We start from the raw sequence: 26471 nt of genomic DNA on the forward strand, positions 1-26471 counted from the left end.
CACTCCCTCAGCACTGACCCAATGCTCCATTTATCTGCTTTCTTGGTGGAGGAAATAATTTCCAGAGCTGTTTTGGAACAGCTTGTCCTGATGTTCTGGCCAATGGTCACTCCTTTATCAATGTCACCAAAATTAACTGATTTATTAAAACTCTTTGTGATATTTTTCTCTATGGGGGCGGGGTGCTGGGGACAGTTTAGTGATTATTTATAATCCAAGGAATGAGCGGTCAAATCGCACGTTGAGGATTTAAGTTCTACTTGTAAAATCTGGATATAATCTTGATCAGGACAAGCGACGGTGAAGCTGTTCGATTGGTCTAAAAACCCAACTGTTTGACTCATAGAACATAGAAAGAATACAGCACAAACAGGCCCTTCGGCCCACAAGTTGCGCCGGTCATGTCCCTACCTACCTAGGCTTATATATAGGCTTACCTATAACCCTCAATCCTATTAAGTCCCATGTACTCATCCAGAAGTCTCTTAAAAGACCCTATCGAGTTTGACTCCACCACCACTGACGGCAGCCGATTCCACTCACCCACCACCCACTGAGTGAAAAACTTACCCCTGACATCTCCTCTGTACCTACTCCCCAGCATCTTAAACCTATGTCCTCTCGTAGCAGCCATTTCAGCCCTGGGAGAAAGCCTCCGAGAATCCACCTGATCTCTCAACATCTTGTACACCTCTATCAGGTCACCTCTCATCCTTCATCTCTCCAAGGAGAAAAGACCGAGCTCCCTCAGCCTATCCTCATCAGGCATGCCAACCAATCCAGGCAACATCCTTGTAAATCTTCTCTGCACCCTTTCAATAATTTCCACATCCCTCCTGTAATGAGGCGACCAGAACTGAGCACAGTACTCTAAGTGGGGTCTGACGAGGGTCTTATAAAGCTGCTTCATTATCTCCCGACTCCTAAACTCAATCCCTCGATTGATGAAGGCCAGCACACCATACGCCTTCTTAACCACCTCCTCTACCTGCGAGGCCGATTTAAGAGTCCTATGGACCCAGACCCCAAGGTCCTTCTGATCCTCTACACTGCTAAGAGTCTTATCCTTGATATTATACTCCTTCATCCCATTTGACCTGCCAACATGGACCACTACACATTTATCCGGGTTGAAGTCCATCTGCCACTTCTCCGCATCCTATCTATGTCACGCTGCAGCTTCTGACATCCCTCCAAACTATCCACAACACCACCAACCTTCGTGTCGTTGGCAAACCTATCAAACCATCCCTCCACTTCCTCATCCAGGTCATTTATGAAAATGACAAACAGCAAGGGTCCCAGAACAGATCCCTGGGGCACTCCACTGGTGACCGACCTCCATTCAGAAAAAGACCCATCTACAACCACTCTCTGCCTTCTGCAGGCAAGCCAGTTCTGGATCCACAGGGCAACAGCCCCTTGAATTCCATGCCCTCTCACTTTCTCAAGAAGTCTTGCATGGGGGACCGTATCGAACGCCTTGCTGAAGTCCATGTAAACCACATCTACTGCTTTTCCTTCGTCAATGTGTTTAGTCACATTTTCAAAGAACTCCACCAGGCTCGTAAGGCACGATTTGCCTTTGACAAAGCCGTGCTGACTACTTTTGAGCATACTAAACTTCTCTAAATGTTCATAAATCCTGTCCCTCAGGATCTTCTCCATCAACTTACCAACCACTGAGGTTAGACTCACCGGTCGGTAATTTCCTGGGCTATTCCTATTCCCTTTCTTGAATATAGGAATCACAACCGCAATCCTTCAATCCTCCAGAACCTCTCCCGTCTCCATCGATGACGCAAAGATCATCGCCAGAGGCTCTGCAATCTCTTCCCTCGCCTCCCACAGTAACCTGGGGTACATCCCATCCGGTCCCGGCGACTTATCTATCTTGGTTTTTAAGATTGGGAACCTGCCTTTAGCTGGACACAGCCTTTTGTGACTCCAGTCCCTGGCTAACTGAGGCAGTTCATAGAATCCCTACAGTGCAGAAGGAGGCCATTCAGCCCATCGAGTCTGCACCAACCACAATCCTACCCAGGCCATATTCCTGTAACTCCACATATTTACCCTGCTAATCCCCCTGATACGAGGGTCAATTTATCATGGCCAATCAACCTAACCCGCACATCTTTGGAGTGTGGGAGGAAACCGGAACATCCGGAGGAAACCCATGCAGACACGGGGAGAATGTGCAGACTCCACACAGATCGTGACCCAAGCCAGGAATCGAACCCAGATCCCTGGCGCTGTGAGGCTATCGTGCTGCCCAGTGAGTTAGTTATTCCAAAGAGGCAGCTCACCATCTGATCAGGGCAATGAGGATTGGGCAATAAATGCTGGCTTTGCCAGCGATGCCCACATAGAGTCATAGAGGTTTACAGCATGGAAACAGGCCCTTCGGCCCAACTTGTTCATGCCGCCCTTTTTTTAAACCCCTAAGCTAATCCTAATTGCCCGCATTTGTCCCATATCCCTCAATACCCATCTTACCCATGTAACTATCAAAATGCTTTTTAAAAGACAAAATTGTACCCGCCTCTACTACTATCTCTGGCAGCTTGTTCCACACACTCACCACCCTCTGTGTGAAAAAATTGACCCTCTGGACACCCTTGTATCTCTCCCCTCTCACCTTAAACCTATGCCCTCTAGTTTTAGACTCCCCTACCTTTGGGAAAAGATATTGACTATCTACCTTGTCTATGCCCCTCATTATTTTATAGACCTCTATAAGATCACCCCTCAGCCTCCTATGCTCCAGAGAAAAAAGTCCCAGTCTATCCAGCCTCTCCCTATAACTCAAGTCCCGGTAGCATCCTACTAAATCTCTCCTGCATTCTTTCTGGTTTAATAATATCCTTTCTATAATAGGGTGACCAGAACTGTACACAGTATTCCAAGTGTGGCCTTACCAATGTCTTGTACAACTTCAACAAGACGTCCCAACTCCTGTATTCAATGTTCTGACCGACGAAACCAAACACGCCGAATGTGGGGCAACTGCATTGTGTACATCTGGCACATTGCGGTATGAATATTAACAAATCAAAACCTGTCTTTTACAGAGTTCTATGATTCCATCCTCAAGTATTATCAGGAGTCCTGTGAGGCAGAGCGAGTGGTGAATGCTTCAGTATCCGACCCACACAGCCCAGTGGAACAGTCAGAGGAGACGAGGCAGGAAACCGAGAGGCTCCTGAAGCAGCGGGAAAACACCTTCAGAAAGTCAACAGCTGCTCAGAGGAAACAGCTGAAAGATTTGGAGAAGAAAGTCCAGGAATTGACAGTGGAAAGCATCAATGAGAAGGTTTGATTTGATTTATTATTGTCACATGTATTAACATACAGTGAAAAGTATTGTTTCTTGCGTTCTATACAGACAAAGCATACCATTCATAGAGAAGGAAATGAGAGAGTGCAGAATGCAGTGTTACAATCACAGCTAGGATACAGAGAAAGATCAACTTAGTGCGAGGTAGGTCCATTCAAAAGTCTGACAGCAGCAGGGAAGAAGGTGTTTTTGAGTCGGTTGGTACGTGACCTCAGACTTTTGTATCTTTGTCCCGATGGAAGAAGGTGGAAGAGAGAATGTCCGGGGTGCGTGGAGTCCCTAATTATGCTGGCTGCTTTCCCCGAGGCAGTGGGAAGTGTAGACGGAAAGTGAAGCCAGTCTCATTCTCATAGCTAGGCAGAGGCTGAGCCACTCCCACTGGCCTCAGAAAGCTGCCTGACCTCACACTGTGCAGTGAGGGGTTTGCCTCATGAAGAGAGATTGCGCAGTTTAGGCCAAAACTCCCTGGAGTTTAGAAAAATGAGGGGAGATCTAATTGAGATGTAAAGATGCTAAAGGGGATTGACAAGGTAGAAGAGGATCTTTCCTCTTGTGGGGCAATTGAGAACAAGAGGTCACAGTTTTAGGATAAGGAGTGGCAGATTTAAAACAGAAATAGGGAGAAACTACTTCTCTCTAAGGGTTGTGAATCTGTGGAATTCGCTACCCCAGAGTACGGTGGATGCTGGGACAGTGAGTAAATTTAAGGAGGAGATGGACAGATTTTTAATTGGGAATGGGGTCGAAGGGTTATGGTGAATGGGCAGGAAAGTGGAGTCGAGGCTGAGACAAGATTAGCTATGATTGTATTGAATGGTGGAGCAGGCTGGAGGGGCTGAATGGCCTCCTCCTGGTCCGAGTTCTTATGACTTTATGACTCCTGGAGTGCGTGTGTTTGAGAATTTGTGAGATTGTTTAAGAGTGTGAGTTTGTATGTGTGTGTGTTCAAAGTTCATAAGATATAGGAGCAGAATTAGGCCATTCGGCCCATCGATTCTGCTCCTCCATTCGATCATGGCTGATATGCTCCTCATCCCCATTTTCCTGCCTTCCCCCCATAACCCTTCAATCCCATTCCCAGTGGTTAGCACTGCTGCCTCACAGCGCCAGGGACCTGGGTTTGATTGCCGGCTTGGGTCACTGTCTGTGTCCAGTTTGCACGTTCTCCCCGTGTCTGCGTGGGTTTCCTCCGGGTGCTCCGGTTTCCTCCCACATTCTGAAAGACGTGCTGGTTCGGTGCATTGACCCGAACAGACGCCGGAGTGCGGCGACTCGGGGGATTTCACAGTAACTTCATTGCAGTGTTAATGTCAGCCTTACTTATGACTAATAAATAAACTTTACATCTTTCCTCAAATAAGGGGACCAAAACTGTGCACAATACTCCAGGTGCGGCCTCACCAATGCCTTGTTGCAACAACACTTCCTTACCTTTATATTCTATTCCTTTAGCTATAAATGCCAACATTCCATTCACTTTCTTTATTATCTGCTGTACCTGATGCTAGTTTTCTGTGACTCATGAATGAGGACAGCCAGATCCCTCTGCATGGAAGCTCCCCGAAGTCTCCCCCATTTAGATAATAAGTCACCTTCCCATTTTTCCGACCAAAACACATGACCTCACACTTATCCACGTTAAACTCCATCTGCCACATTTTGGCCCACTCTCCTAACCGATCGATATCCATTTGTAAGGTTCTTATTTCCTCATTGCAACTTACTGTCCCGCCGATGTGTGATCGATTCCGAAAAACAAAGGTACCTTGGCGTGTTTGTCCACAGATCTCTGAACGCGGAAAGGCAGGTAAATAGGGTGGTGAAAAAGACATGTGGAGCCCTCGCCTTTATCAATCGGGGTATAGATTACAAAAGCAGAGGAGTTGTAGAGAACTTTGGTGAGGCCACAGGACTGTGTGCAGTTCTGGTTGCCATATTTTAGGAAGGGCTTGAACGCACTGGAGGGGGTGCAGAGGAGATTCACCAGGATGCTGCCTGGGATGGAATATTTAAGTTATGGAGAGAGGCTGGATAGGCTTGGGTTGTTTTCTCTGGAGCAGAGAAGACTGAGGGGCGACCTGATTGAGAGGTTCAAGATTATGAGGGGCACGGGACAGGGTGGATATGGAGCAGCTGTTCCCTTTAGTTGAAGGGTCAGTCACGAAGGGACACAAGTTAAAAGTGAGGGGTGGGAGGTTTAGGGGGGGATTTGAGGAAAAACCTTTTACCCAGAGGGTGGTGAGGGTCTGGAATGCGCTGCCTGGGAGGGTGGTGGAGGCGGGATGCCTCACATCCTTTAAAAAGTACCTGGATGAGCACTTGGCGCATCAGAACATTCAGGGCTATGGTCCAAGTGTTGGCAAGTGGGATTAGGTGGGCAGGTCAGGGCCTTTCATGCGTCAGTGCTGTCTCGATGGGCCGAAAGGCCTCTTCTGCACTGCAGTATTCTGTGATTCTGATTCTGCGATTGTGTGTGAGTGTTTGTGTGAGTGTGTGAGTGTGTGAGTGGGTATCTGACCTCCAGGTACCCTTCCTTTGGCAGTTTATGTCTCTGCAAAGTGCAGACTGTTACAGAAGTGTAAGTTATTGTTTTGTCCGTCGCTGTGCTGGCACAGTCAATGCTGCTGTTCTGTTTCTGGCCTTCAGATGGCAGCAGCTGACTGTGTTGGAGCTGGCTGAGCAGGGCTGTGTTCTGTGTTAATGGGCTCAGTACAATCTGAGAAAGATCATTGACTGTCGAGAGAGACTGTGATGTGGAGATGCCGGTGTTGGACTGGGGTAAACACTAAGAAGTTTAACAACACCAGGTTAAAGTCCAACAGGTTTATTTGGTAGCAAAAACCAGGTTCCTGAAAATGTGAGGCCACCATTTAAATAGCGAGAAACAGGGGAAGCCCAAAGAGACCTGACAGTCTGGGCTCATGTACAGACCATTAAAAAGACCCAAACATGTCAGAGAACCACTGGGAAAGCTAATGGAATGCTGGCCTTTTCATCGAGAGAACCATAATCGCATGAGCTGGAGTGAAGCTGCGGCTATACACAGCCTGGGTTACACAGCCCAGGTTACACATGCTACCGTGCAAAGAGACCTGGGGGTCCTTGTGCATGAGACGCAAAAGCCCAGTCTGCAGGTACAACAGGTGATCAAGAAGGCAAATGGGATGTTGGCCTATATCGCGAGGGGGATAGAATATAAAAGCAGGGATGTCTTGATGCACCTGTACAGGGCATTGGTGAGGCCGCAGCTGGAATACTGTGTGCAGTATTGGTCCCCTTATATGAGGAAGGATATATTGGCATTGGAGGGAGTGCAGAGAAGGTTCACCAGGTTGATACCGGAGATGAGGGGTTTGGATTATGAGGAGAGACTGAGGAGATTGGGTTTGTACTCGTTGGAGTTTAGAAGGATGAGGGGGGATCTTATGGAGACTTATAAGATAATGCGGGGGCTGGATAGGGTGGAGGCAGAGAGATTCTTTCCACTTAGTAAGGAAGTTAAAACTAGAGGACACAGCCTCAAAATAAAGGGGGGTCGGTTTAAGACAGAGTTGAGGAGGAACTTCTTCTCCCAGAGGGTGGTGAATCTCTGGAATTCTCTGCCCACTGAGGTGGTGGAGGCTACCTCGCTGAATATGTTTAAAGCGCGGATGGATGGATTCCTGATCGGTAAGGGAATTAAGGGTTATGGGGATCAGGCGGGTAAGTGGTACTGATCCACGTCAGATCAGCCACGATCTTATTGAATGGCGGGGCAGGCTCGAGGGGCTAGATGGCCTCCTCCTGCTCCTATTTCATATGTTCTTATGTTACACAGCCCGAGTTACACAGCCCGGGTTACACAGCCCGAGTTACCCAGCCCGGGTTACACAGCCCGGGTTACACAGCCCGAGTTACCCAGCCCGAGTTACACAGCCCGAGTTACACAGCCCGAGTTACACAGCCCGGGTTACACTGCCCGAGTTACACAGCCCGGGTTACACAGCCCGAGTTACACAGCCCGGGTTACACAGCCCGAGTTACCCAGCCCGGGTTACACAGCCCGAGTTACCCAGCCCGAGTTACACAGCCCGGGTTACACAGCCCGAGTTACCCAGCCCGGGTTACACAGCCCGAGTTACCCAGCCCGAGTTACACAGCCCGGGTTACACAGCCCGAGTTACACAGCCCGGGTTACCCAGCCCGAGTTACCCAGCCCGAGTTACCCAGCCCGAGTTACACAGCCCGGGTTACACAGCCCGGGTTACACAGCCCAGGTTACACAGCCCGGGTTACACAGCCCGGGTTACACAGCCCGAGTTACACAGCCCGAGTTACACAGCCCGAGTTACCCAGCCCGAGTTACCCAGCCCGAGTTACCCAGCCCGAGTTACCCAGCCCGAGTTACACAGCCCGGGTTACACAGCCCGGGTTACACAGCCCGGGTTACACAGCCCGGGTTACACAGCCCGGGTTACACAGCCCGGGTTACACAGCCCGGGTTACACAGCCCGGGTTACACAGCCCGAGTTACCCAGCCCGAGTTACACAGCCCGGGTTACACAGCCCGGGTTACACAGCCCGGGTTACACAGCCCGGGTTACACAGCCCGGGTTCCACAGCCCAAATTACACAGTTCAGGTTACACAGCCCGGGTTCCACAGCCCAAATTACACAGTTCAGGTTACACAGCCCGGGTTACACTGCCCGGGTTACCCAGCCCGAGTTACACTGCCCGGGTTACACAGCCCGAGTTACACTGCCCGGGTTACACAGCCCGAGTTACACTGCCCGAGTTACACTGCCCGAGTTACACTGCCCGAGTTACACTGCCCGAGTTACACAGCCCGAGTTACACAGCCCGAGTTACCCAGCCCGAGTTACCCAGCCCGAGTTACACAGCCCGGGTTACACAGCCCGAGTTACACTGCCCGAGTTACACTGCCCGAGTTACACAGCCCGGGTTACACAGCCCGAGTTACACAGCCCGAGTTACACAGCCCGGGTTACCCAGCCCGGGTTACACAGCCCGGGTTACACAGCCCGGGTTACCCAGCCCGAGTTACACAGCCCGGGTTACACAGCCCGGGTTACACAGCCCGAGTTACACAGCCCGGGTTACACAGCCCGAGTTACACAGCCCGGGTTACACAGCCCGAGTTACACTGCCCGAGTTACACTGCCCGAGTTACACAGCCCGGGTTACACAGCCCGGGTTACACAGCCCGGGTTACACAGCCCGAGTTACACTGCCCGAGTTACACTGCCCGAGTTACACAGCCCGAGTTACACTGCCCGAGTTACACAGCCCGAGTTACACAGCCCGAGTTACACAGCCCGGGTTACACAGCCCGAGTTACACAGCCCGGGTTACACAGCCCGAGTTACACTGCCCGAGTTACACAGCCCGAGTTACCCAGCCCGGGTTACACAGCCCGGGTTACACAGCCCGAGTTACACAGCCCGAGTTACACAGCCCGGGTTACACAGCCCGGGTTACACAGCCCGAGTTACACAGCCCGGGTTACACAGCCCGGGTTACACAGCCCGGGTTACACAGCCCGGGTTACCCAGCCCGAGTTACACAGCCCGGGTTACACAGCCCGAGTTACACTGCCCGAGTTACCCAGCCCGAGTTACACTGCCCGAGTTACACAGCCCGGGTTACACAGCCCGAGTTACACTGCCCGAGTTACACAGCCCGGGTTACACTGCCCGGGTTACACTGCCCGAGTTACACAGCCCGAGTTACACAGCCCGAGTTACACTGCCCGAGTTACACAGCCCGGGTTACACTGCCCGAGTTACACAGCCCGGGTTACACAGCCCGGGTTACACAGCCCGGGTTACACAGCCCGAGTTACACAGCCCGGGTTACACTGCCCGAGTTACACAGCCCGGGTTACACAGCCCGGGTTACACAGCCCGGGTTACACAGCCCGAGTTACACAGCCCGGGTTACACAGCCCGGGTTACACAGCCCAGGTTACACAGCCCGGGTTACACTGCCCGAGTTACACTGCCCGAGTTACACTGCCCGAGTTACACTGCCCGAGTTACACTGCCCGAGTTACACTGCCCGAGTTACACTGCCCGAGTTACCCAGCCCGAGTTACACAGCCCGAGTTACCCAGCCCGAGTTACCCAGCCCGAGTTACACTGCCCGAGTTACACAGCCCGGGTTACACAGCCCGGGTTACACAGCCCGGGTTACACAGCCCGAGTTACACTGCCCGAGTTACACTGCCCGAGTTACACTGCCCGAGTTACACTGCCCGAGTTACACTGCCCGAGTTACACTGCCCGAGTTACACTGCCCGAGTTACACTGCCCGAGTTACACAGCCCGAGTTACACTGCCCGAGTTACACTGCCCGAGTTACACTGCCCGAGTTACACTGCCCGAGTTACACTGCCCGAGTTACACTGCCCGAGTTACACTGCCCGAGTTACACTGCCCGGGTTACACTGCCCGAGTTACACTGCCCGAGTTACACTGCCCGAGTTACACTGCCCGAGTTACACTGCCCGAGTTACACTGCCCGAGTTACACTGCCCGAGTTACACTGCCCGAGTTACACTGCCCGAGTTACACAGCCCGAGTTACACAGCCCGGATTACGCAGCCCGGGTTACGCAGCCCGGGTTACACAGCCCGGGTTACGCAGCCTGAATTACGCAGCCCGAATTACACAGCCCAGGTTACACAGCCCAGGTTACGCAGCCCGGGTTACGCAGCCTGAATTACACAGCCCAGGTTACACAGCCCGGGTTACGCAGCCCGGGTTACACAGTCTGACTCTACCTGGAGTTCTTTTCTGGGCGTTACATCTTCGGGAAGATATATTTCCCTCAGAATGCAGCAGAGATTTACCAGTATGAAAGGATTAAATAATGAGGGAGATTAAACAAATTCCGATATTCAGAGGGTTCTGGGGAATTCAATCGAAATTTTCCAGATATGAAAGGAAACTTCTCGGATCGAGAGAGAAAATGATTTCAGCATTTGGGAAGTCTGGGATGAGGGAGCAGCATCTAAAAATTAGTCAGAAATTTCAGGAATGAACTTATTTCGACGATGAAAAAGTCACTTCCACAAATGGCAGCAATGTGAGATCAATTGTTAATTTTGAATCTAAGATTGATAATTTTTTGTTGAAGGTATTCAGGAATCTGGGGCAATGACAAATACCTTAAATCCATGCCCCCTGGTCCTTGTACTATCCGCCAATGGGAAGAGCTTTTCCTTGTTGACCTTATCTAACCCTCTCAGAATCTCGTACGCCTCAATCACATCTCCCCTCAATCTCCAAGGAGAACAACCCCAGCTTCTCCAACACAACCTCGTAACTAAAATCCCTCATCCCTGGAACCTCCCTCCGCACTCTCTCGAGGACACTCACCTCCTTCCTAAAGTGTAATGTAATGCAGCAAATGCAGCAGCCAGTTCGTGCACAGCAAGATCCCACAAACAGCAAACCTGATCAATGGCAGATTCTTTTCATTTTACTGATCTTCTCTGAGGGATATCTATTGGCTGCAGAGGACCAGGGAGAACACCTCTGTCATGGGACCTTTTAGCTCCAGCAGCGCTGTCCATCTCCACACTGAAATGGAATGCCATTGGCTGGGATTTTCCAGCTCCACTGTGGAGAGGCTGCCATGGGGCAAGTGGCAGGGCAGGCAAAAGCCCATTGGCTTTCAGTGGGACTGGACGATCCCAGCAATGGGTGTGGCCGGAACATTGGCCGATAGAGACAGCTAAGGGACTTCACTGGTGCATTCTGGGAGAAGTCGGCCCAGTAACATCTAGGGGCAGTGGCACAGTGGGTTAGCGCTGCTGCCTCACAGCACCAGGGACCCGGGTTCGATTCCCGGCTTGGGTCACTACCTGTGTGGAGTGTGCACATTCTCCCTGTATCTGCATGGGTTTCCTCCGGGTGCTCCGGTTCCTCCCACAGTCTGAAAGACACGCTGGTTAGGGTGCATTGGCCGTGCTAAGTTCTCCCTCAGTGTAACCAACCAGGAGTGTGGCGACTAGGGGATTTTCACAGTAACTTCATTGCAGTGTTAATGTAAGCCTACCTGTGACACTAATTAATAAACTCTAACTTTAACATTGCCCTCATAGAATCCAAAATGGATTCAGTACAAAGGGAGACCATTTGACCCATCACACTTGTACCAGGTCTTTGAAAAAGCAAACTGTTAGAAAATTGAAAATGTTTAATTGATTTATATTTGCATCCTGGGAATAAGCTGTACGTTTAAGTTTAATTATTGTATTTCTTTATTTGTGTGCTCAGAAAGGGTTAATAACTTCAGTTTTGCTTCATGTTAAACAAAGGTGTCTGCATGTCTGCAGGTTTAATTTCACTTTAAACTATGCCTGCATTGTAATGAAAGTTTTACAGTAAAAGCAATACAGGCTCTTATAAAAAGACTAAAAGGCAGAAGCAGTTTGAGTTCAATTTGGAACCAGGTAACCCAGAAACAAGAAGCTTTCCAAAGAAACTTCCAGTGCAGGCAGAACAATGCACTGAGACAGAAAGCAAGTCCCCAAAGCTAAAGAACAGAAAGTTCCAGAAACTAGGGAATGGGACAGAAGAAGATTCCAGAACTGTGAAGTTAAAGGAACAAGGTCTTGTTTGGTGAAGTTAAAGCAAAGGGCAAAGAAAGAGCTTGGAATTAAACACACTGCACCATAAGGCATATTTAAAGTCAGCTACCAAGAAGCCAGGCATCTGTCCAAGGTGATCCTCGGGTTTGTGATACCATATTACAGCCCGTGAAGCAGCGGTGTGCTGTTGGTGTGGCTGCGTACCTGAGAGATTGTGCGGAATCCAGGACAGAGGAATACTGAAAGGAGAGATTGAAATCCTGGAAGTGGATCCTCAGTGAAGGCATTTGAGAAAATTGTTGTTTTGGAGAAGATTCCAAGATTGTTCTCCACTCCACTTTTTAAAAAATTCATGTACAGCTTGTAGGCATTGCTGGCTCGGTCAGCAGTTATTGGCCAACCCGAATTGCCCCGTTGCAGAGTGATTACCCTGCAATCTCCTGCTGTGGAATATCCTTTCCCACTGTGTTTCCTGTCTCATTCCAGGTGTGTGGTTCAACTGGTGGCCAGAGCTGTGATGCAGACCCCTGCGGGGGTGCCGGCTGCCGCGATGAATCAGGCAATCGCCGGTGTGGAGGAGAGAACTGCACCGGGGCTCTCAGTCAGTCTGCCGAGGCACTGCGTACAGCAACCAACTCAACCGTCGCACTGCAGGACTCCCATCACCAGCTCGATGTCATCTCTCAAAGGGTAGGTGGAGTGGGGGCTGGGAGTGGGGAGGTCCTGGGGATGGGCGGGGGGGGGGAGGGGCAAGGAGGAGAAGAGCCGGGGAGCAAGGGGGAAATGGAGGGAGAGACGGAAGGAGCGAGGGAGCAGCAGAGAAGTGGGGGAGCTGGGGACTGCAGAGTGACAAGGAGGGGGAGGAATTGGGGTAGAGGGAGGAGAGCAATTCGGGGAAGGGAGAAGGGAAGGATTTTTCAGTTGAATGACGTAGGGACATTTGATTTTAACTTCCTGAAATCAGAGTTAAAGGAGAATCACCAGCCTCTGAACGGGGAGGTGGGGGAACAAGCAGAAAGACCTCTGAGGGCACTAAGCACCTTTAAATATACGGAGTAGATGTACACAGGCCCCTGGCTACCATACTGCAGGCTCATTGCTCTCAGATCACCTTTGCAGGCGAGACAGTCAGAGACACACATCTCCATTTCCTGCAGTTAAACAGGAGAAGGAGGCGGGAATATCATCAGTATAATCAGAGACCATTAACACTCACCCAGGAATCCCCCACCTCCCACCCAACACTCCCACTCCTGCGGTTCCCAGTGTGGAGTGGGAATCTGGAGAGCTGCTGTGTGATGTCTCTTTCTCCATCTGTAATTCAGGAGGCTGTATCTGAACAAGGCCCCTGGTGCAGGGCGGGTACAGGGAGAGGGGAGTGTCTCTGTGCTTCCTGCTGGCTCACCACACAGCTCCTGGGCTGGTGTGTGTTCTGGCAAATTGTACACAAGGATTACACTCTGCTTCATCCTCCAGATCGAAGATATACAAGGACAAGCAGATGATGCAAAATCCCAGGCTGCTGCAACATTGAAGAGAGCAATGGAGGCAAAAAACCTCATCAACAACACCGTGGCTGAACTACGCAAATTCATCAAAGCCGTCAAAGACTTTCTCAATGGTGAGTTTAACTTAAATAGGTTTAGCAAGTCACCCAATAGTGAGCAGAGCTCCCTCTACACGGTCCCCATCAAACACTCCCAGGACAGGTACAGCACGGGGTTAGATACAGAGTAAAGCTCCCTCTACACTGTCCCCATCAAACACTCCCAGGACAGGTACAGCACGGGGTTAGATACAGAGTAAAGCTCCCTCTACACTGTCCCCATCAAACACTCCCAGGACAGGTACAGCACGGGGTTAGATACAGAGTAAAGCTCCCTCGACACTGTCCCCATCAAACACTCCCAGGACAGGTACAGCACGGGGTTAGATACAGAGTAAAGCTCCCTCTACACTGTCCCCATCAAACACTCCCAGGACAGGTACAGCACGGGGTTAGATACAGAGTAAAGCTCCCTCTACACTGTTCCCCATCAAACACTCCCAGGACAGGTACAGCACGGGGTTAGATACAGAGTAAAGCTCCCTCTAAACTGTCCCTCATCAAACACTCCCAAAATAGTCTAATTTAATTGGTTCCACCAAAATAGTATAATGCCTTTATTTTTGTCCTCTATTTCTCTATTTATAAATCTCGAGTTGGTTTCTTCTGTCTAATTCCTGCCCGAATACAAGCAACTGTCAAAGACAGATAGAATTCCCTCAGAAATTAGCTTTCAATTGAAAATGTTGTTGCTGTTTGATGTAGCGACCAGCAGAGGCTGAACACCAACTCTCTGACATTTCCTCCTCATCTGGACAACGCCCCCAACATTGAATATCATAGAATCATAGAGTTTTACAGTGCAGATAGAAGCCATTCGGCCCATCGAGTCTACACCAATGACAATCCCACCCAGCCCCTCTCCTCAGCATTTAGCCTAGCTAGTCCCCCTGACACTAAGGGCAACTTAGTGCGAATCCACCTAACCAGCTCATCTTTGGACTGTGGGAGGAAACCGGAGCACCCGGAGGAAACCCACGCAGACACGGGGAGAACGTGCAAACTCCACACAGACAGCGACCCAAGCTGGGAATCAAACCCGGGTCCCTGGCGCTGTGAGGCACACTAAGAGTTTTAACAACACCAGGTTAAAGTCCAACAGGTTTATTTGGTAGCAAAAGCCACACAAGCTTTCGGAGCGCTGCTCCTTCGTCAGATGGAGTGGAAATCTGCACTCAAACAGGGCATACAGAGAGACAAACTCAAGTTACAGAATACTGATTAGAATGCGAATCCCTACAGCCAACCAGATCTTAAAGATACAGATAATGTGAGTGGAGGGAGCATTAGGCACAGGTTAAAGAGATGTGTATTGTCTCCAGACAGGACAGCCAGTGAGATTCTGCAAGTCCAGGAGGCAAGCTGTGGGGGTTACTGATAGTGTGACATGAACCCAAGACCCTGGCCTAGGCCGTCCCCACGTGTGCGGAACCCGGCCACCAGTTTCTGCTCAGCGACCCTGCATCGTCGTGCGTCGTGAAGGCCGCCCTGGAGAACGCCCACCCGAAGACCAGAGGCCGAACGCCCTGTGAGGCAGCAGTGCTAACCACTGTGCCATCATGCCGCCCATCAAGCCATTGTTTCCAGGACTGTCACTGACCTCATCTCCTTTGGAGATCTTCCCTCCAGTGCCTCCAACCTCATAGTTCCCCAACTCCAAAGTGCCCACTTCTACCTCCCTTCCAAATTCCAAGAGGACTTTGCTCAGTTTTTGACTTTAAAGGTTAGGTGGATTGGCCATGCTAAATTGCCCCTTAGTGTCAGGTGGTTAGTAGGGTAAATAAGTAGGGTTACGGGGATAGGGCCTGGGTGGGATTGTGGTTGGTGCAGACTCGATGGGCCGAATGGCCTCCTTCTGCACTATCGGATTCTATGAAGGGTCCGTGCAGGTTGACAGCAGAATGCCACTGGGGACATTTGGAAAGTTCACCCTGACTGAATGTTGATTGTGTTCCAGAGGAAGGCGCAGACCCAGAAAGCATCGAGCTGTTGGCCAACCTGGTCCTGAATATCTCCCTCCCTGTCAGCGCGCTGGACATTCGGAAGATCGTGCAGGAAATTAAAGACACCGTCGGACGCGTCAAGGATGTTGACACAATCCTCAACGACACATCGCGGAATCTGCAGCTCGCCCGGAAACTGGCCAAACAGGCAGAGAAAGTGCAGTGAGTGTAACATGGAGAGGGAGTGGGAATGGGGGGGAATGGGGGAGGTGGGGGGAATAGGGGAGAGGGGGTGGGAATGGGGGAGGTGGGGGGAATAGGGGAGAGGGGGTGGGAATGGAGGAGAGGGGGGGAATGGGGGAGGTGGGGGGAATAGGGGAGAGGGGTGGGAATGAGGGGGTGGGAATGGGGGAGAGGGGTGGGAATGGGGGGGTGGTAATGGGGGAGAGAGGGTGGGAGTGGGAGAGGGGGGTGGGAATGGGAGAGAGGTTGAGGATCGGGGAGAGAATGGGAATGGGATAGGGGGGTGGGAATGGGGGAGGGGTTGGGAATGGGGGAGAGGCTGGGAATGTAACATTACACTGCCCCCACCCACTGGACCTTCACACCATTCCTACGCCCCCCCCATAGCTGCACCCCCAACACCCCACTCACCCCTCCACTCCCACTGTCATACACCCACCCATGCACCCTCCTGCCACATCCTCAGCTGCATCCACTAGCCACTCTGTTCCCCAGTCATAAGAACATAAGAAATAGGAGCAGGAGTAGGCCATCTAGCCCCTCGAGCCTGCCCCGCCATTCAATAAGATCATGGCTGATCTGATAGTGGTTTAGTTCCACTTACCCGCCTGATCCCCATAACCCTTAATTCCCTCATTGATCAGAAATCTATCTACCTGTGACTTAAACATATTTAACGAGGTAGCCTCCACTGCTTCAATGGGCAGAGAATTCCAGAGATTCACTACCCTCTGAGAGAAGAAGTTCCTCTTCAACTCTGTCCTAAACTGACTCCCCCTTATTTTGAGGCTGTGTCCTCTCGTCCTTGTTTACTTTCTAAGTGTGGTGAACCATTGTTGGTTCCCACCAGGTAGTGCTGAGCCAGGGTCTGGCCAGTACTATGAGTCTGTATATATGTTACTGTTGGGGTTAGGGTTGGGCTGTTCTACCTGTAATATAGTTCTTATGGTACATCCCAGTCGGGCTCCGCCTTCTGGGAGAGGTATAAAGGTCACTGCTCTGTCTGGGACCCTGTATTATATATGGTAGCTCTATTGTTGTAGTCAATAAAAGCCTTTATTTCCCCGAGTACCTCTAGCCTCGTGAGTTATATCGCGCATCACTAAGTGGAAAGAATCTCTCTGCCTCTACCCTATCCAGCCCCTTCATTATCTTATATGTCTCTATATGATCTCCCCTCAGCCTTCTAAACTCCAACGAGTACAGGCCCAATCTGTTCAATCTCTCCTCATAAGCTAACCCCCTCATCTCCGGTATCAACCTGGTGAACCTTCTCTGTACTCCCTCCAAGGCCAATACATCCTTCCGCAAATAAGGGGACCAAAATTGTACACAGTACTCCAGCTGCGGCCTCACCAGTACCTTGTACAATTGCAGCAAGACCTCCCTGCTTTTATACTCCATCCCCTTCGCGATAAAGGCCAACATTCCATTTGCCGCCTTGATCGGGGCGGCACGGTAGCACAGTGGTTAGCACTGCTGCTTCACAGCTCCAGGGTCCCGGGTTCGATTCCTGGCTCAGGTCACTGTCTGTGTGGAGTTTGCACATTCTCCTCGTGTCTGCGTGGGTTTCCTCCGGGTGCTCCGGTTTCCTCCCACAGTCCAAAGATGTGCAGGTTAGGTTGATTGGCCAGGTTAAAAATTGCCCCTTAGAATCCTAAAATGCGTAGGTTAGAGGGATTAGCGGGTAAATATGTGGGGGTAGGGCCTGGGTGGGATTGTGGTCGGTGCAGACTCGATGGGCCGAATGGCCTCCTTCTGCACTGCAGGGTTTCTATGATTCATATTTCTATGATCACCTGCTGCACCTGCAAACTGAGTTTTTGCGATTCATGCACAAGGACCCCCAGGTCCCTCTGCACAGTAGCATGTTGTAATTTTTCACCAGTTAAATAATAGTCCATTTTACTATTATTCCTTCCAAAGTGGATAACCTCTCACTTACCAACGTTATACTCCATCTGCCAGATCCTCGCCCATTCACTTAGCCTATCCAAATCTCTCTGCAGACTTTCCGCATCCTCCACGCAATTCGCTTTCCCACTCATCTTTGTATCATCCGCAAACTTTGTTACCCTACACTCGGTCCCCTCCTCCAGATCGTCTATGTATATGGTAAACAGTTGAGGCCCCAGCACCGATCCCTGCGGCACACCACTAGTCGCCAACTGCCAACCAGAAAAGCACCCATTTATTACAGCTCTCTGCTTCCTGTTAGATAGCCAATCCCCAATCCACGCTAACACTTTACCCCCAACTCCGTGTACCTTTATCTTATGCAGCAACCTTTTGTGAGGCACCTAATCGAACGCCTTCTGGAAATCCAAAAACCGTCCCTCCCCCTCACCTGCCCACAACTCCCACCCCCACATCCTGCACCCCACTCCCCCTTGCACCCTGCCACTGCCCCCTCCCCTCATATTCTCCCCCTCATTCCCATCCACACACCCTCCCCCACTCATTCTGCCTGCACCAACCCACTCTCCCCACACCTTCCCCACCATAGGGTTGTTGGCGTATCTGAAGGTTGGCATGTCTGAGAGCTGGCACGTCTGAGGGTTGGCGTGTCTGGGGGCTGGCGTGTCTGAGGGTTGGCGTATCTGAAGGTTGGCGTGTCTGAGAGCTGGCATGTCTGGGGGCTGGCGTGTCTGGGGGCTGGCGTGTCTGAGGGCTGGCGTGTCTGAGGGCTGGCGTGTCTGAGGGCTGGCGTGTCTGAGGGCTGGCGTGTCTGAGGGCTGGCGTGTCTGAGGGCTGGCGTGTCTGAGGGCTGGCGTGTCTGAGGGCTGGCGTGTCTGAGGGCTGGCGTGTCTGAGGGCTGGCGTGTCTGAGGGCTGGCGTGTCTGAGGGCTGGCGTGTCTGAGGGCTGGCGTGTCTGGGGGCTGGCGTGTCTGGGGGCTGGCGTGTCTGGGGGCTGGCGTGTCTGGGGGCTGGCGTGTCTGGGGCTGGCGTGTCTGAGGCTGGCGTGTCTGAGGGCTGGCGTGTCTGGGGGTTGGCGTGTCTGGGGGTTGGCGTGTCTGGGGGTTGGCGTGTCTGGGGGCTGGCGTGTCTGGGGGCTGGCGTGTCTGGGGCTGGCGTGTCTGAGGGTTGGCGTGTCTGGGGGTTGGCGTGTCTGGGGGTTGGCGTGTCTGGGGGTTGGCGTGTCTGGGGGTTGGCGTGTCTGGGGGCTGGCGTGTCTGGGGGCTGGCGTGTCTGGGGGCTGGCGTGTCTGAGGGCTGGCGTGTCTGAGGGCTGGCGTGTCTGAGGGCTGGCGTGTCTGAGGGCTGGCGTGTCTGAGGGCTGGCGTGTCTGAGGGCTGGCGTGTCTGAGGGCTGGCGTGTCTGAGGGCTGGCGTGTCTGAGGGCTGGCGTGTCTGAGGGCTGGCGTGTCTGAGGGCTGGCGTGTCTGAGGGCTGGCGTGTCTGAGGGCTGGCGTGTCTGAGGGCTGGCGTGTCTGAGGGCTGGCGTGTCTGAGGGCTGGCGTGTCTGAGGGCTGGCGTGTCTGAGGGCTGGCGTGTCTGAGGGCTGGCGTGTCTGAGGGCTGGCGGGTCTGAAGGTTGGCGTGTCTGAAGGTTGGCGTGTCTGAGGGCTGGCGTGTCTGAGGGCTGGCGTGTCTGAGGGCTGGCGTGTCTGAGGGCTGGCGTGTCTGAGGGCTGGCGTGTCTGAGGGCTGGCGTGTCTGAGGGCTGGCGTGTCTGAGGGCTGGCGTGTCTGAGGGCTGGCGTGTCTGAGGGCTGGCGTGTCTGAGGGCTGGCGTGTCTGAGGGTTGGCGTGTCTGAGGGTTGGCGTGTCTGAGGGTTGGCGTGTCTGAGGGTTGGCGTGTCTGGGGCTGGCGTGTCTGAGGGTTGGCGTGTCTCAGGGTTGGCGTGTCTCAGGGCTGGCGTGTCTGGGGGCTGGCGTGTCTGAGGGCTGGCGTGTCTGGGGGCTGGCGTGTCTGGGGGCTGGCGTGTCTGGGGGCTGGCGTGTCTGAGGGCTGGCGTGTCTGAGGGCTGGCGTGTCTGGGGGCTGGCGTGTCTGGGGGCTGGCGTGTCTGAGGGCTGGCGTGTCTGGGGGCTGGCGTGTCTGAGGGCTGGCGTGTCTGAGGGCTGGCGTGTCTCAGGGTTGGCGTGTCTGAGATTAGCGTGTTTGATGATTTGTGTGTGTTTTTTCCCACGGTTTCTAATTGGATTCTTGTGTTTCTCTCAGGGCTCGAGCCACTGAGGTGAAAGATAATGTAACTGAGGCAAAGCTGATTGTTGAAGCTGCCAACTCGAAGCTGGATGTAGCTGAGAAATCACTGGAAAAAGCCAAAAATAACACAGCCGAGGCTGAAAATTCCATTAACAAGGTATTTGTTTTTCTCTTCCAGTGGATTGGTCCAATAATCGGGGCAACGGGGGTTAGAGAACATTTAAAATACATCTGGAAATTAAAAGCTTCGATCAACAAAAGTGACCATGAAGCAGTTGGATTGTTGTAAAAACGCAACTGTTTCACTGATGTACTGCAGGGAAGGAATCTTGATGTCCTTACCCTGCCTGCCCCCATATAGGACTCCCGTCCCCACACCATCACGATTGTCAGAGCTCTGACAAAGGTACTCATCCTGAAACGGTAACCGTTTCTCTCTCCACAGATACTGCCAGACCTGCTGAGTATTTCCAGTATTTTCTGTCTCTGTGTCATGAGTGACGCTTCTTTGACCCGGCAAGCTACTTCATTGCACCAAAACAGGGCAACAGGAGACAGACAAGAATGACATTCTTACCAACAATGTCCACATCCTGAGAATGAATCAATAAACGGAACAATGAACATAGAACATAGAACATAGAAAGCCACAGCACAAACAGGCCCTTCGGCCCACAAGTTGCGCCGATCACATCCCCACCTCTAGGCCTATCTATAGCCCTCAATCCCATTAAATCCCATGTACTCATCCAGAAGTCTCTTAAAAGACCCCAACGAGTTTGCCTCCACCACCACCGACGTCAGCCGATTCCACTCACCCACCACCCTCTGAGTGAAAAACTTACCCCTGACATCTCCTCTGTACCTACCCCCCAGCACCTTAAACCTGTGTCCTCTCGTAGCAACCATTTCAGCCCTTGGAAATAGCCTCTGAGAGTCTACCCTATCCAGACCTCTCAACATCTTGTAAACCTCTATCAGGTCACCTCTCATCCTTCGTCTCTCCAGGGAGAAGAGACCAAGCTCCCTCAACCTATCCTCATAAGGCATGCCCCCCAATCCAGGCAACATCCTTGTAAATCTCCTCTGCACCCTTTCAATGGCTTCAACATCTTTCCTGTAATGAGGTGACCAGAACTGCGCGCAGTACTCCGGGTGCTCCGGTTTCCTCCCACAGTCCAAAGACGTGCGGGTTAGGTGCATTGGCCGTGCTAAATTCTCTCTCAGTGTACCCGAACAGGCGCCGGAGTGTGGCAACTAGGGGATTTTCACAATAACTTCTTTGCAGTGTTAATGTAAGCCTACTTGTGACAATAATAAATAAACTTTTGAGTGCCAAAGAACAAAGAAAAACAAAGAAAAGTACACCTCAGGATCAGGCCCTTCAGCCCTCCAGGCCTGTGCCAATCATGATGCCCCAATAAGCTAAGAAGAACCTTCTGTCCTTACTGGGTCCGTATCCCTCTATTCCCTCCCTATTCAGGGACCCATCCAGATACGATTGCGACTTTTAGTACGCCGAAAAAAACCGTCGCAATTCTCTCCCGTTTTCTCACTCATTCGGCACTTAGAGCGTGGAATTCTCTCAAAAATATTCTAAAGGCGCGGTCTCACCAAATACATTTTAAGTGCTGAATGAGCAAGTAAATGGGACAGATTCAGGAACAAAGACAGAAAATGCTGGAAAATCTCAGCGGATCTGACAGAATCTGTGGAGAGAGAATGGAACCAATGTTTCGAGCCTGGGTGACTCACTCAAAACTTTGGTTCTAAAGTTAAAAGTTAAAGTTTATTTATGAGTTACAAGTAAGGCTTACATTCACACCGCAATGAAGTTACTGTGAAATTCCCCTCATTGCCACACTCCGACACCTGTTATACCTAACCAGCACCTCTTTCAGACTGTGAGAGGAGCACCCGGAGGAAACCCACGCAGACACGAGGAGAATGTGCAAACTCCACACAGACAGTGACCCAAGCCAGGAATCGAACCCCAATCCCTGGCGCTGTGCAGCAGCAGTGCTAACCACCGTGCCACCATGCCAACTATAACTATTCTCTCTCCACAGATGCTGTCAGGCTGGCTGAGATTTTCCAGCATTTCCTGTTTTTGTTTCAGATTCCAGCAGTATTTTGTTTTTATCGGGAGAGTTTCAGAATCGTTGGTTCAGAGAGTTGAGAAATGCAATCTGTTGACACAGCCAAAAAACAGTCACAATGCAATTCTCGCCAGCAGGGGGCAGGGCAGAGCCTAATTTCACCAGGAAGCCGGCTGCCGAGCTCTTGGGGCGCCATTGCGCAGGCACCCTGATCTCCCAGTGCGCAATGTACACAGTATACTGGGAGATCTCCTGTCATTCCCCCCCACCATCACTCCCACCGCCATGGACATTCCCCTCCCCATCGCCCCTTTCTGGGTTCAAGGCTGATTTCACCAGGAAAACCGTGCCGATGAGACCACAAGAGTGAGAAACCAGACACAAACCCAATTTTTCACCTCTCTCCCTATCTTACCAGCTCACTGCATGATCAACCAGCCAGTAAGATCGCACCCAGAATTTATTTCATCTTTATTCTCAAAAATGGGAAAAATGGGAGAATTGCTCCCCTTATCTTGAACTGATGACTTTTTTCTATTTTAAGAAGATGGAAGAGATTCCAAAGTGTGATTTTGAAGAGGAATGGGGGAGTTCTTGAACCAACATCACTACAAACAGATTGTCCACTCATTAACATAGTGCTGTCTGTGGGATCCTGCTGTGCACTGTGTGTTGCCATATTTCCCACATTATGACAGTAGCTGCACTTTGCAAAGTCAATAATCAGCTGTGATGGATGTTGGGTCATTGCTGAGGCTGTGAAAGGTCAAACTGAAATGCCAATTCTTTCCAGGACATGAAATTGTGGTTTCAATCCTCAGGCCTATTGCTGATCCTCTGATATTTCTGGAGGTCAGGACTCGAGAGATTCTCCTGATTCACATCCCCTTCCTGCTCCTGTGCAATAGAACATAGAACATAGAAAGCCACAGCACAAACAGGCCCTTCGGCCCACAAGTTGCGCCGATCACATCCCCACCTCTAGGCCTATCTATAGCCCTCAATCCCATTAAATCCCATGTACTCATCCAGAAGTCTCTTAAAAGACCCCAACGAGTTTGCCTCCACCACCACCGACGTCAGCCGATTCCACTCACCCACCACCCTCTGAGTGAAAAACTTACCCCTGACATCTCCTCTGTACCTACCCCCCAGCACCTTAAACCTGTGTCCTCTCGTAGCAACCATTTCAGCCCTTGGAAATAGCCTCTGAGAGTCTACCCTATCCAGACCTCTCAACATCTTGTAAACCTCTATCAGGTCACCTCTCATCCTTCGTCTCTCCAGGGAGAAGAGACCAAGCTCCCTCAACCTATCCTCATAAGGCATGCCCCCCAATCCAGGCAACATCCTTGTAAATCTCCTCTGCACCCTTTCAATGGCTTCAACATCTTTCCTGTAATGAGGTGACCAGAACTGCGCGCAGTACTCCAAGTGGGGTCTAACCAGGGTCCTATAAAGCTGCAGCATTATCTCCCGACTCCTAAACTCAATCCCTCGATTAATGAAGGCCAGTACGCCGTACGCCTTCTTGACCGCATCCTCCACCTGCGAGGCCGATTTAAGAGTCCTATGGACCCGGACCCCAAGGTCCTTCTGATCCTCTACACTGCTAAGAATGGTACCCTTCATATTATACTGCTGCTTCATCCCATTGGATCTGCCAAAATGGATCACCACACACTTATCCGGGTTGAAGTCCATCTGCCACTTCTCCGCCCAGTCTTGCATTCTATCTATGTCTCGCTGCAACTTCTGACATCCCTCCAAACTATCCACAACACCACCTACCTTGGTGTCGTCAGCAAACTTACCAACCCATCCCTCCACTTCCTCATCCAGGTCATTTATGAAAATGACAAACAGCAAGGGTCCCAGAACAGATCCCTGGGGCACTCCACTGGTCACTGACCTCCATGCAGAGAAAGACCCCTCCACAGCCACTCTCTGCCTTCTGCAGGCAAGCCAGTTCTGGATGAGAAGTTGGATGATTTCTCAGTGGAATATCACATATCAGGAGATGTTACAGTTTGTAAACACTCCCGGGGTTGGTGACTGAGGCAGGAACAGTGACAATATCGGGGATTGGTTTGAAAGTGGGGTTGATGGGGAAAAGGGTCCGAGGGACGTGTGATCAGGTTTAGGTAAATGTGACTGTTTGCTCCATCAGAGGGTACAGGCTGACTCAGGCTGAACGCACTAACCGGTCTGTCCGTATCTTAAACCACGGTGTCTTTCTTCAGAATTATTGTTGAACAGCCTCTCTAGTGTTTTAGTTATTCCATCGTTTCTTTATAACTGTTGGAGCTCGCTCCTTATCTTAGGGATTTCCCAGATCACAGGAAGTGTTGTTATTCTGTGATCACTGTCCCCAGGCTCCGGTAAGTCTCCTCGATATTTTCCCAGCCAGGGTATTGTACAGATTGAGATTGTTGCCTCTCGCAGTTTCTGTGACAAACTGGCTCAAGAAGGCAGAGATTCACAACATTCACCAACTGTGGCTCGAAACGATTGGGCCAAATTTCTCCGGCCGTTCACGCCCTGCCGTCGCCGCCAGTGAGGACAGAGACCTTGGCGCTCAGTCAAATCTCCATTCACTGCAGCGGGACTGGAAAACCCCAGCTGTGAGTGAGGTTGGAGAATTTGATGTTCAGCTGAGGGGGCAGGACCTGAGGGGACCCCATCTCGGAGTGTCACTTTTGTTGAGGGGTTCGGGTCACCCGCGTGGGGTGGGGGGTGAGTGGGGGATGGTGGGGGGGCGGGGGGGGGGGGGGAGTGTGGGAGGGGTGATGTTCACCCATCCTTTTCATGGTGAGGGGGAGTGGGTCTGTCTCTGAACTCTGAGACCAGGGGTCCCTGATCTCTGTGAAGCCGCACTGGCTGGCGTGTTTCGCACTGTTCATATTTTTACTTCCTAAATGTGACAGGTGCTGCCAGCCAGGAACACTCCAGTTATTTCACCAGTGGGAGCACTTTGAGTGCAAACGGGAGAATCATGCCCACCTCCTGTTCGCCACTGAGACTGCCGACTTTAACCTCCGCAGTATAACTCCCATCCGCAGTGTCACCCCCATCCGCAGTGTCACCCCCATCCGCAGTATAACCCCCATCCGCAGTGTCACCCCCATCCACAGTGTCACCCCCATCCGCAGTATAACTCCCATCCGCAGTGTCACCCCCATCCGCAGTGTCACCCCCATCCGCAGTGTCACCCCCATCCGCAGTGTCACCCCCATCCGCAGTGTCACCCCCATCCGCAGTGTCACCCCCATCCGCAGTGTCACCCCCATCCGCAGTGTCACCCCCATCCGCAGTGTCACCCCCATCCGCAGTGTCACCCCCATCCGCAGTATAACTCCCATCCGCAGTGTCACCCCCATCCGCAGTGTCACCCCATCCGCAGTGTCACCCCTCCCCACTCCTGTTTCATTCCATCTACTGCTGAAAGCTCCAGCAATGCCTCTGTTACCTGCAGACTCACCTGGCCCAGTCCCTCACCTTGCTCATCTCCAACTCTGCTGCAGCCCTGAGCTCACTGGCCTAACACTGATTCCCTGTCCAGCAACACAATTTTCAAATACTCATCCTTGTTTTACATCGAATCATAACAGGAGCAGGGGGAAGGAGCAGGGGGAAGGAGCAGGCCATTCACCCTTCCAGCCTGCGCTGCCAGTCAACATGTTTTCAAATCCCTCCACGATCTTGCTGCTGCTTATCTCTCTAATCTGCTCCAGACCCCAAGCCCTGCAGAAATCTCTGTCCTCCCAATCCTGGCCGCTTGAGCATCCCCAATTTTAATCGCTGCACCGTTGTCAGCAGTGCTTTCGGTTCCCTGGGCCCTAAGCTCCCTAAACCACTCTCTACCTCACATTCCTCCCTTAAAACGTGCTGTAAAACCAACCAAGCACCAAACTCTTGTCCCCGACCTAAAAACTCTCTCAGTAATTCAGTGTCAAGTTTCACTCTGTTCTTGCTTCTGCAAAGTGCCTTGAAGCATTTTACTGTGATGAAGGCACTATATAAATGTAACTATTTGTTTTGACTGTGCAGTATCATCACAAGAGGAACTGTTTGCAATGAAACAACTCACCCTACCCAATTATGTGTGTGTTGTTAGGTCGATGAGCTTTTGAACATCATTGAGAATCAACTGATGGAATTAATGGACCGATTCACAAACCTGTCCACTGGAGTTCAAACTCTGGAAAATAAAACCATTGCCAACAGGAATAAGGCGCAAGACTTGCAGAACGAAGTTAATGCCATCCGAAACAGGACAGACCAAGTGCAGAATGTGAGTCCCTCCTCCACCTCTCCTCCTAACTCCTCAGCAAGGTTTACCATCTGCAGAAGGTTATTTGTGCTTCGGGAGTGGCGGTCGATAGAAGATAGTCACCAAGGGATTCAAGGTGGAATTCAAAAGAAACCTGAAAATGTGGAACTCGCCCCCACAGGGAGTGGTTGAAGTGAATAAGAGATATGGTTAAGAGAGAACGAGACAA

The 26471-nt window shown here is 51.5% G+C and overlaps 1 protein-coding gene across 3 annotated transcripts in view; it reads left to right on the forward strand.

Moving 5' to 3' along the window:
- The window catches only part of lamb2l (laminin, beta 2-like), a 195898-nt gene that overhangs the window by 157609 nt on the left and 11818 nt on the right, over positions 1–26471 (forward strand). For all 3 annotated transcript variants that reach the window (XM_078210012.1, XM_078210011.1, XM_078210010.1), the window contains exons 28-33: positions 3072–3313; positions 12421–12624; positions 13411–13555; positions 15498–15705; positions 19886–20027; positions 26087–26263. In XM_078210012.1, coding sequence (XP_078066138.1) covers positions 3072–3313; positions 12421–12624; positions 13411–13555; positions 15498–15705; positions 19886–20027; positions 26087–26263 — 1118 coding nt within the window. The remainder of the gene's footprint in view (positions 1–3071; positions 3314–12420; positions 12625–13410; positions 13556–15497; positions 15706–19885; positions 20028–26086; positions 26264–26471) is intronic.

The sequence above is a fragment of the Mustelus asterias genome, chromosome 3 (assembly GCF_964213995.1).
Source record: "Mustelus asterias chromosome 3, sMusAst1.hap1.1, whole genome shotgun sequence".
Taxonomy (NCBI): domain Eukaryota; kingdom Metazoa; phylum Chordata; class Chondrichthyes; order Carcharhiniformes; family Triakidae; genus Mustelus; species Mustelus asterias.